The 11,452-nt window shown below is 43.9% G+C and overlaps 1 protein-coding gene across 1 annotated transcript; it reads right to left on the bottom strand.

Moving 5' to 3' along the window:
• Positions 1–370: 370 nt before the first annotated feature.
• Positions 371–1,330, bottom strand: LOC119306700 (pectinesterase inhibitor-like). The gene is made up of 2 exons (XM_037582858.1): positions 1,011–1,330; positions 371–920 (listed from the first exon to the last, which is right to left on the bottom strand). Exons 1-2 carry the CDS (start codon positions 1,328–1,330, stop codon positions 698–700), a joined length of 543 nt encoding a protein of 180 aa, XP_037438755.1. The 3' UTR covers positions 371–697.
• Between the last annotated feature and the right edge of the window lie 10,122 nt (positions 1,331–11,452).

The following is an 11,452-nucleotide window of genomic DNA, read 5'->3' as shown; positions in this document are numbered from 1 at the left end:
GAGAGAGAAGACATAGTGAGCGGGAGTGACTGGCTCAGGTCGTCTTGACCCAGTAGGAAGGGCCACGCCCTAACGGCTGTCAGCACACGCACCGTCTGCCAGAACCGACGTGGACCTGACGGGTGGGCTAGAGATGTCACAACCACACTTAAATTTTAACCGCTTCGGTCACTTGGTTTTCCTTTTTTTTTTGAACAACCAACTAAATTTGTGGTAGCATTTTATAAAATTAAGAAAAGTGGTAGTTTTTCGTAACCCTAACCCGTAATGTGGTAGTTTTTTGTTATTTATTCCTCACTTCTCCATCATGCCGTCTTCTATTCTCGTCTTCTATTCACCAAATTAACAGTGCGTTTTTGCACAAGCCACAGAAACCAAATGTAACATTTTTTGTACAAGAAATCTCATGTACACATAGTATTCCACCATTTAAATGTGTATTTCCCTAAATAAAATACAAAAACTGTCGTCTTAACCCGGCTCATGTTTGGCCAGGCAGACCTCAAGTTTCCACAAAAGCTAACACGTACTAATTTCTCTGCTATATATACATGAAAGGATCGCAAACAAAGGTGAGGTCACCGTTCCCTGCTGGCCCAAGGGGAGCTCCGCCGCTGGCCGTCAGTATCAAATAACTGACCAGCTGAACGATGTCGATGGGTAATTGGGTATACATCGCACAACCCAGATGTTATAATTACTTCTGAACGACCAACCGAGTGACTGATGCGGCAATGGTGCAGAGTTGGTCGACGCCTTTGGTGCACGCCGTGAGCTCCCCCTGCGGCACCCCCTGGCACGACCGCTGGCACAGGCTCACCACCGACTGCGCGCCGTCGATCAGCACGCCCGCCTCATCGAAGGAGCCCGCGGTCATCTTCTCCGATGCTTGGCCCAGGAACTTGGCGGCCGACTGGTACCTGCCAACGGCCAGATCAAACACATCGCATGCAGAGATTACTACCTTCGATTAGTAATGGCTAGCTCTTCATCTTTGGTAAGGGTACTACCTCTCGGTGCAGTCCTCGACGCAGCGCTGGAGCTCCGGGCTCATGTTCTTGAGGTCTTCGGAGTCGAAGAGCCGTTGCAGGTGCGCCGCCGTCTCCGTCGCGTTCGACCCCGCCGCCATCACGGCCGCCTGGGCGAGCCCGGGCGTGTCCACCGGCGTCTTCTGGGCCGCCGGGGTCGACGACAGCAGCTGCACGCACAGCGCCTCCTGCTCGCCAGCGCTCTGGCACGTCTCCTGGAGGGTGGCCGGCGGAACGGCGACGGCGGAAGCGGCCACAAGGCACAAGGCGGCTGCGAAGGTGATCATGGACGAGGACGCCATTGGTGCGTAGGTATGGAAAATGTTGTTACTATTATCAGACGAGAGGCGTGAGCAGGGTATTTATCCTTGCGAGGTTTTTGCTAATTTTAGAATGGTTGTTTGTCGTTCAGCAAAGGCAATTACAGGGTGTGGGTGTGCTCGCTTTCGATGGCTGTGCTTGTTTTAAGGTGAAGAAGAAATGGATTGAATCACGTTCTTCTTAAATATAAAGAATGACGTGTGGGCCAGCTAGCTTGGCGGTCCCATGGTAAGTAGGTAGTGAGTATGTTTTGAGCCAAAAGGAAATTTTGCTCACACCCACCCACGCCTTTTATTTGATTTTAAAGTTTATACCATTTTTTATCTTTGAACCAATGCCCGATTTATGTCCCGTTTGGATTGTGATGTTCAAAAATCAATCTTAGACACATTTAAAAAAAATCCAAATTCTGAAACTATAATGAAATAAATTATTATTTCGACTCGTTTCATTTGAATTTTTATGTTCTACAAATTTATCATGTTTTCCTTGTTTCTTACAAGTTCATTTCTATTATATATTTCTTCGAAATAAGCTTTCATATTATTTGGTTTACTTTTTTTCAAGGTTTCCCTTCGGTTCCAAGAATGCCTTTTTTTAACACGTTTTTATTGTAGTTTTATATGTATATGTCATCCTAATTTTACATGTTTTCAATGTTGTTTTGTGCGTGTATGTGAGCATTTTCGATAGTACCATATTAAAAAAATGTTTAATAGACACACTTCTACGTGTTTCCATAATAATTTATTCTAGGTTTCATTACTGCATCATTTCAGATTTCACATAATTTCTAATGTTGTTTTCCAACTTGAATTTGAACTGTTCAAAACGTGTTCAAATGTCATGAACACTAATAAGTAAACGGTTTGTAAATTGTATCGTTGTGTAAAAGATAGTGTTACACATTTTAGAATCAACCTAAAGGCATGTGTCAATAGATCCAGGGTGAAAGAATAGAATAGATTGAGTACCATAACGTTTTGCCCCTAAATGGTGGATGTGTCACAACAAAAAACAGAGAAAATAAGGAAAATGGATTGAATATTCCGTAAAGTATAGGGATGCGTGAGCATGTGGCAAACTTTGATTGGCTACGAGGACTGGTAGAAACCGATTCCTAGAAAAAAATCACATCCGCGATCTCTAGCATTAACGTAGTACATCCTTTGCGTCTACTGAGTCTCTTGGTCTAACGATTTGTTCATACAGTCAGAAAAGAGCGTCGTTACAATTTAGTTTTGGAATATATAGGAATAAAAACACATATTGACATAAAAAATTATTAGTAGTAAACTGCACACGCAAATTGAAGTTAGAATTAGCTGTTTTTTTTAAGATCATGTATGATTACCTTTGATCTGTTGCAGATGTAGATAGTCCATGTCTTTTCCCAAAGGTGACCCTGGATGAGGATGAAAGGTGATTTTTGCAAGATTTTGTGGTCGTAAATAGGTCAAGTTTCCGGGACCATAATCGTACAGTTTTTAGAGAGAAAACAATCACAGGAAGATAGGTCAAGGCTAAGGTCTTACTTGTAGCCGTATACTTACACTTGATATTTCATCTAAATATTTAACATGGTCTTGGTAAACACCGCTAATATGTGTTATCAATGTTTATATATGGGGAATGCATCTTAATAACGTCGTGACTGATCAACAACCTACATCGTGATTCTATTATCCAACCAAGGCCCTTACCATCGCGTGGGATTACCTCGGTTATGAAGGATGTCTTCAAACCAAATCATTGGGTGTTTAAGGACTACACGTCACATTTTGGTTTCAACTACCCATACTCATCCTTACCGTCACCAAACTTTGGCATAGGCTTGCTCTCATCCCAACACTTTATGTCCACCTTGATCGATCTTTAGGATCCCGGTTAACTAAAGTGCCTAAGTACGAGAAACAAACAATAGACAAATCTATTGCGATATATAATGTCTAATACACAACTTTATTCTTGTAGACTTTGTTTGGCCTCAAAGCGCAGAGTTTTGTAGAACAACAACAAATTTCCAATGGATGACCTAAGGTTTTGTAGGGAACGTAGTATTTAAAAAAAATGCTAACGATCATGCAAGATCTATCTAGGAGAGGCATAGCCACGAGACGGGAGAGTGTGTCCACGTACCCTCGTAGATCGAAAGCGGAAGCGTTTAGTAACGCGGTTGATGTAGTTGAACGTCTTCGTGATCCAAAAGATCCAAGTACCGAATGTACGGCACCTCCGTGTTCAGCACACGTTCAGCACGATGACGTCTCTCGTGCTCTTGATCCAGTTGAGGACGAGGGAGAGTTCCATCAGCATGACGGCGTGGCGATGGTAATGATGAAGTTACCGGTGCAGGGCTTCGCCTAAGCAGTACGACGATATGACCGAGGTATTAAACTGTGGAGGGGGGCGCCGCACACAACTAATAGATTGTCTGTTGTGCTTTGGGGTGCCCCCTGGCCACGTAAATAAAGGAGGGAGAGGAGGAGGCCGCCGGCCAGGAGGGGCGCGCCATAGCGGGAGTCCAACTAGGATTCCCAATCCTAGTTGGACTCCCCTTCCTTTTCCAAGAGGGGGAGAGAGGGAAGGAGGAGGAGAGGGAGAAGGAAAGAAGGGGGTGCCGCCCCCTCCCTAGTCCAATTCGGACTTGCCAGGGGGGCACCCTTGCGGCCCTCCTCTCCTTTCCACTAAGGCCCATGAAGGCCCACTACTTCCCCCGGGGGGGGGGGTGTTCCGGTAACCTCCCGGTACTCCGAAAAATTAATACCCGAATTACCCCGGAACCATTGTGGTGTTCGAATATAACCTTCCAATATATCAATATTTACCTCTCGACCATTTCGAGACTCCTTGTCATGTCCTTGATCTCATCTGGGACTATGAATAAACTTCGGTCATCAAATCTCATAACTCATAATACAAATCGTCATCGAACATTAAGTGTGCGGACCCTACGGGTTCGAGAACTATGTAGACATGACCGAGACATATCTCCGGTCAATAACCAATAGCGGAACCTGGATGCTCATATTGGTTCCTACATATTCTACGAAGATCTTTATCGGTCAAACCGCATAACAACATAAGTCATTTCCTTCGTCATCGGTATGTTACTTGCCCAAGATTCGATCATCGGTATCATCATACCTAGTTCAATCTCGTTACCGGCAAGTCTCTTTACTCGTTCTGTAATGCTTCATCCCGCAACTAACTCATTAGTCACATTGCCTGCTAGGCTTATAGTGATGAGCATTACCGAGAGGGCCCAGAGATACCTCTCCGATACACGGAGTGACAAATCCAAATCTTGATCTATGCCAACACAATAAACACCTTCGGAGACACCTGTAGAGCATCTTTATAATCACCCATTTGCGTTGTGATGTTTGATAGCACACAAGGTGTTCCTCCGGTATTCGAGAGTTGCGTAATCTCATAGTCAGAGGAACATGTATAAGTCATGAAGAAACCAGTAGCAATAAAACTGTAACGATAATAATGCTACGCTAACGGCTGGGTATTTTCCATCACATCATTCTCTAATGATGTGATCCCATTCATCAAATGACAATACATGTCTATGGTTAGGAAACATAACCATCTTTGATTAACGAGCTAGTCAAGTAGAGGCATACTAGGGACACTCTGTTTTGTCCATGTATTCACACATGTACTAAGTTTGCGGTTAATACAATTCTAGCATGAATAATAAACATTTATCATGATATAAGGAAATATAAATAAAAATTTTATTATTGCCTCTAGGGCATATTTACTTTAGTCTCCCACTTGTACTAGAGTCAATAATTTAGATTACAAAGTAATGATCCTAACACCCATAGAGTCTTGGTGCTGATCATGTTCTGCTCTTGGAAGAGGCTTAGTCAACGGGTCTACAACATTCAGATCTATATGTATTTTGCAAATCTCTATGTCTCCCTCCGCGACTTGACGACGGATGGAATTGAAGCGTCTCTTGATGTGTTTGGTTCTCTTGTGAAATCTGGATTCCTTTGCCAAGGCAATTGCTCTAGTATTGTCACAAAAGATTTTCATTGGACCCGATGCACTAGGTATTACACCTAGATCGGATATGAACTTCTTCATCCAGACTCCTTCATTTGCTGCTTCCGAAGCAGCTATGTTCTTCGCTTCACACGTAGATCCCGCCATGATGCTCTGCTTGAAACTACACCAACTGACAACTCCACTGTTCAATATAAATACCTATCTGGATTGCGACTTAGAGTCATCCGGATCAGTGTCAAAGCATGCATCGACGTAACCATTTATGACAAGCTCTTTGTCACCTCCATAAATAAGAAACATATCCTTAGTCCTTTAGGTATTTCAGGATGTTCTTGACCGCTGTCCAGTGCTCTACTCCTGGATTACTTTGGTACCTCCCTGCTATACTTATAGCAAGGCACAGATCAGGTCTGGTACACAACATTGCATACATGATAGAACCTATGGCTGAGGCATAGGGAATGACTTTCATTTTCTCTCTATCTTCTGCAGTGGTCGGGCATTGAGTCCATCGAGTTTACCTTGGATGCACCAACTTGGAGCTTGGGAATGAGCATGGCAGCCCACATCACCTTTGGACGCATTTGTGAGGTGTACCACAAGGATCTTGAAGGCACCGTCTATCAGATATGTGGACGCCGGGATGAGCAATGGGAGATGATTCGTACCAGGAAGGATTGATCAATTGCAGCGTACATTCAGGAGATAGATCAGCACATTCGTCGATATGAGTATCAGATGTGCGCTATCATGAAGAAGACCAAGAAGGTGATGAAGAGGAATATCGAGCTAGAAGAGGAACTCAAGTCAACACGCGATGGTTATGAAGAAGAAATTGATGTGCTACTAGAGAAGCATGAAGATCTGAAGAAAAAGCTAGGAATACCCATGGTGAAACCAAGGCAAGAACCTGAAGTGGATATTTGTTCGGAGGACTACATTATATTAGATGACACCGACACAGACAATGATGCAAATGATGACAGTGATGATGATTATGAAGACGAAGTTGGAGCTGATATTATGGAGTCTTCCACCGATCAAAATTTCTAGACGACCACCCTGTTACTAGTAGTATTCTTCCAAGTAGTTAGAATTTATCAATTTGTAATAGTAGTTTAGATCATTTGTGTGAACCTTGTTTGATATTGAGTGGTGTGAATTGAATGTATTTTCCTCATATGCATATGGGTAGTGAAATCTCTCATAGGCCTTATTCTATTCTGTTTTCTCACCCACTCTAACCCATCAGATGCCACCGAGACGTGACCCCGGATTCACTTTCCCGCCGGAGCTCACCCAATTGATCCAGCAACAGAATGGCTTGATGCAGATGATGATCCAGAACCAAGGAGACAAAAACAACAACAACCCACCACCACCACCCCCTGTTGACAACCTAGCCCGTTTTCTAAGGTTGAATCCGCCGGTGTTTTCTAGCAGCACCGAGCCGATTGTTGCAGATGATTGGCTCCGCAAGATTGGGAGGGAGCTAATCACTGCTGGACGCCCGGATGCAGAGAGAGTGCACTTTGCCGCACACCAGCTTGATGGACCTGCGACCTCTTGGTGGGAGAATTTCACCACCACTTACCCCATTGCTACAGTTACATGGGATCAGTTTCAGCAGGCCTTCTGCACTGCACATGTCTCAGCTAGAGCCATGAGTTTGAAGAAGCATGAGTTCCGCAACCTACGCCAAGGGAGTCGTACAGTGGGACAGTATGTGGATGAGTTCAGTAAGCTAGCACACTATGCCCCAGATGATGTGGTCACAGATGCCGCGAAGTAGGAGAAGTTTCTTGAGGGACTCAATGATGAGCTGGGTATGCAGTTGATGGTGGGAACCTTCAACAACTACAAGGATCTGGTAGTCATGGCCCTCATGATTGAAGGCAAGCAGCAGCAGATAGATAACCGCAAGAGGAGGTACGGATAGAGGAAGTATAATTCTGGAGCTCAGCAGAAGCCTCACTATTCCCCCTACTCGGGAGGACACACTCATCATAACCATGGAGGGCATAACCATGGAGGACATTTGCACAATGGAGGGAGTTCACACAACCATAGTGGCCCTAAGAATGGTAATGGGAATGGACACTACAAAAAAAATACACTTCCATGATGATACGTGTTTGTCACAGTAGGTCGCGTTTTTTGTCATGCATGTACATCCATGACGATTTTATGACAGAATCAAGATAGTCATACCTGTGCTGTCGTAGAAGTGTTCCATGACATTACCAAAATTATCATCACAGAAGTGTCCACTTCCATGACGATAAATCATGCGTCACAGAAGTGCTTTCGTCAAGGGTGACCGACACGTGGCATCCACCATAACGGAACACCGTTAAGCTATCGGGTCGGGTTTTGCATCCGATAACCCGTTAACAGCCCGGACCAATGGGAAATTTCCACGTGTAAAATTCTTATTGGCCGGACGAAACACGTGTCAGCTCGTCAGTGGGTCAGATAGGCGCCTATGATATGTCGACATGTGTGATGGCCCACCACTGGCCCATTTAGCTTACAAAGCCGGCCCGTTTGACTTGGTCAAAAGTTAACGGGTTGGCCCATGAAAAGCCTGTTAACGATCTCTTTGCAAATAGCCCATTTTACGGCCCGGTAACTCACGACCCATTAGGCCCTAACGGAAATCGGCCCAACAATGTCATGTGGACCGTCGAATATAACACCAGCCCATTTCACTTTCGGCCCATGTATGGCCCATGACGTCTTTCGGCCCATATGAGGCCTTCGTATCTTTAGGCCCTTTAGAGGCCCACGGTAACTCTAGCCCATAATGAACAGTAAATTTCTTTGTACCCGATAACGGGCCGTGATTCACATGGGCCATTGCCAGCCCGTGTTAGCTTTCAGCCTATTGATGGCCCATACGTTCTTGGGCTCCTTTCCGGCCCTCAATTACTTCCAGCCCATTACTGGCATGTTCCCCTAATGGGCCAAATTCGGCCCATGGCAAGAGTCAGCCCGTTTCTCGCATGTTAAACCGTTGCGCCGTTTCCAGCCCATCCTATATTCCGACCCATTAATGACCCGTTATGCCTGTGATAGAATTAAGCCTTTGCTGTCCTCCGGCCTGTTAACGGCCTGTTATTATGCTGGGCCGATACCAATTACACCCGTTTACGACCCATGTAGACCCATTTATCTGACGGCCCGAGGCCCACCGATTCTACGGCCCTGTTGGAGGCCCATTTATCGACGGCCGGTAGGAGACCCATGGATCCTGTGGCCCGTATATGGCCCATGGTTATTGCAGCCACTAGCAACCCAGGGAAAAAGAAGACTAGGAAATAAATAAGGCCGAAACTAACGCTAGGCTATTAAGGCGATTGCACAGATTACATCCACTCGGCATCAAAGATCACCACCAGTGCAAATATAGGGAACACCCTACACTATACAAAAATGGCTTGCTGTTTTCTTCAGCCGGTGGCTGCACATTAAGAACAAATTTTGTATCACACCAAAACAAATTACAACTATAAAGCAAAAGGAAGGTTGGCATAAAACTTAACAGTCTAGCAGATAAATGCACCACCAGAAATTCAGAAGCTCAGTTCATTTGACCTGACTGTTATGTTTTCATACTGTATTGTCCGATGGACCACCATAACCTTCGCCTTCATTTCTCCTAGGCTTCTGAACAACATAGCAAATGACTGATAGTCTGGTTTCAAAACCATGCATATCTTGACGACATCGAACAATGTCTCTCCTTGTTTCACAAAGGGTCTCTGTTAGGGAATGGACTTGTGTCTGGAGCGCAGATACAACATTGCTATGAGCTTGCATATCTTGATCATGAGGCAGTTTGAACGAGATTGCCTTAACAACCAACCCAGTATTACATAGGAACGTGCTTTTGGCACTGTCAGTGGACAGGTACTGATCCACTACAGCAAGATCTGACATTGCAGTTATAGTTGCCTCGCCACCTTCAGAAGGTGGCCGTTCCACCATTTTTCCATAGCTTGCTAAAAAGTTGAGTTTTTACATTAGTAGTACGAGAACAGAAGATATTAAGGAGGCAGCAAAACCAAACAAAATAGCTTTGGTCTATATACAGAACTTATTCTGGTGAACCCATGTAAAATATTAGTTGTATTTTATTGCAAAGTACATAATAAAACCAGGTTCCAAACATATGACCATGTACCATCGCTAATGTATTGTCTATTTATTCACATTGTATTGAGGGCTAAGGATAAAGAGATGAAGTTTATAATACGGTAAGCATAGTATGACATCATTCATATCACAAAACAACTGAGAACAGACAAACAAGCAATTGTAACGTTGAGTGGGCAAGTCCAGCACGGAACTAGATTACAGGTCAAGATCAAAGGAACATCACTCCTCTCTTTTAAACCTTGTAAGGTGCAATGATATGCTAAGACAATTGCATAAAATTGAAAAGAGTAATAGACATTGGCTGCAAACCATGCAGTTCAAGGTACAAGTCAGAGTAAGAAGTAGTTAAAAGGCATGAGGATTAAGGACATACAATAGTAGCTTTGACTGGTGTAGTCATGCCCTTCTTCTTGCTGGTGTGACAGTCCTTGAAGATTTCCACAACATTTGGTTCAGGTACTTTTTGGTCCTTGTGGGCTTTCCTCCGCATTTGGAACAAGTCAATATAGATCTGATAATATGGTACATCAAAAAGAGTGAAACAACAGCTAATTACAAGAGCCTCGCAGTGTGCAATATAGCTACGAGATCTTGTCGTCTGTTGGAATTTCACTTTCGTACAGTTGGCCTTATTCTTTGAATAGTTCACCTACAAGAAGATAGATTTGTGTGGCACATGCGTAAATAGGACATATACATGTGATCTGATCACATATATATAATGTACCTGATACTTCGGATCAGACCAGTGTTTAACGAGGCCCCTCCAGTCTTCATCTTATATATTTTCCACTGGAGATGTTTGGGAAAGTTCACTGTTAGCTTTGCCTTCAAAGTGACTTTTCCTCAAGTTACACCGATACTATCGCAGAGGAGACTTGAAAACATGGGTGCAAGCTTGTCTGGTTGCATCATCTTGGCTATCCAACTTGAACCTCATCTGTTGAAAATTATGGGTGTCTCATTATCAGCAACCTAGAAAGTATGGGACAGAGCAAGACGATATTACTAGTTTCCATACATAACCATACTTACAGATAAATGGTCGAGGAAGGTGTTGAACTGGGTTTTGTCTTTGTCATTCCTGTACTGAATCGATGTTGGGAGGATACGTACATGACACCTAACGGCAACCGTTGCCTCTGATAGTAACTTCGCTGACTCTGTAGCATCATGTGGCCTTTTTAAACCTGCCTCAGAATGGATCTCCATTCTTCCTCCTCTAGATTTAGTTAACCTGTCGAGCATTATCCCTGATGTTTGTTTCCTCTTGCGCCTAGGTTCTAGTCCAACAATGAGCATAGGAAGTGTTAGTGTACATCAAACTGTGAGACTACATATAAAGAAGCGTGCAACTGTAACTTGACTCCAGCAACTACCTTCTTGCTGTTGAAGCTCACAAGGTTCATCTGGTCTTGCCAACTCGTCTTGTGTCAAGAGTTCTTCGGAAGTACTGTAAGGTGGAAACGGAGCTTGGGAACGTGTTGCTAGCTTAGTTGACGCATGAGTAACTCGTGCAGCTGGTAGTACTGTGGAAGGTGTTGCAAGAACTAGGGCTATCTCTGCTTGTTTGGTGGTAGCTATTTGTTTCTGTTTAGCTTTTTGCAGATCGTGTAGCATGGGATACCCTGTTTGTAGAATTTTCCGCTGGACTTTGACATTCTATTGCAACATCAGTACCAGCAGAATCTGCAGGATTCATCCGCTTCCCATTCCCAGCCATTCTGTGTTTCTTCCTCTTTGTCTGTGCCATGTTAAGTCAAGCCGACAAGAAAAATGAATAACAATTTAGTTCTTCAGAATGAATTGATGCGTGATGCAGACAAACTGAACTTTGATGTTAGACAACCACATGATAGGAGGATGTAATATGTACGAAAAATAGGACGGAAGAGATAACCAGAACTATGATG

The sequence above is a fragment of the Triticum dicoccoides genome, chromosome 1B (genome assembly GCF_002162155.2).
Source record: "Triticum dicoccoides isolate Atlit2015 ecotype Zavitan chromosome 1B, WEW_v2.0, whole genome shotgun sequence".
Classification (NCBI taxonomy): domain Eukaryota; kingdom Viridiplantae; phylum Streptophyta; class Magnoliopsida; order Poales; family Poaceae; genus Triticum; species Triticum dicoccoides.
Note: the sequence above shows the minus strand (reverse complement) of the source record. Positions and strands in the feature narration are given on the sequence as shown.

Excerpts from the sequence above, each read along its gene's own strand:
- LOC119306700 (XM_037582858.1), bottom strand. The coding sequence starts at position 1,330 with ATGGCGTCCTCGTCCATGATCACCTTCGCAGCCGCCTTGTGCCTTGTG. Across the intron at positions 921-1,010 it reads GTCGAGGACTGCACCGAGAG|GTACCAGTCGGCCGCCAAGT; the intron begins GTAGTACCCTTA and ends GGCCGTTGGCAG.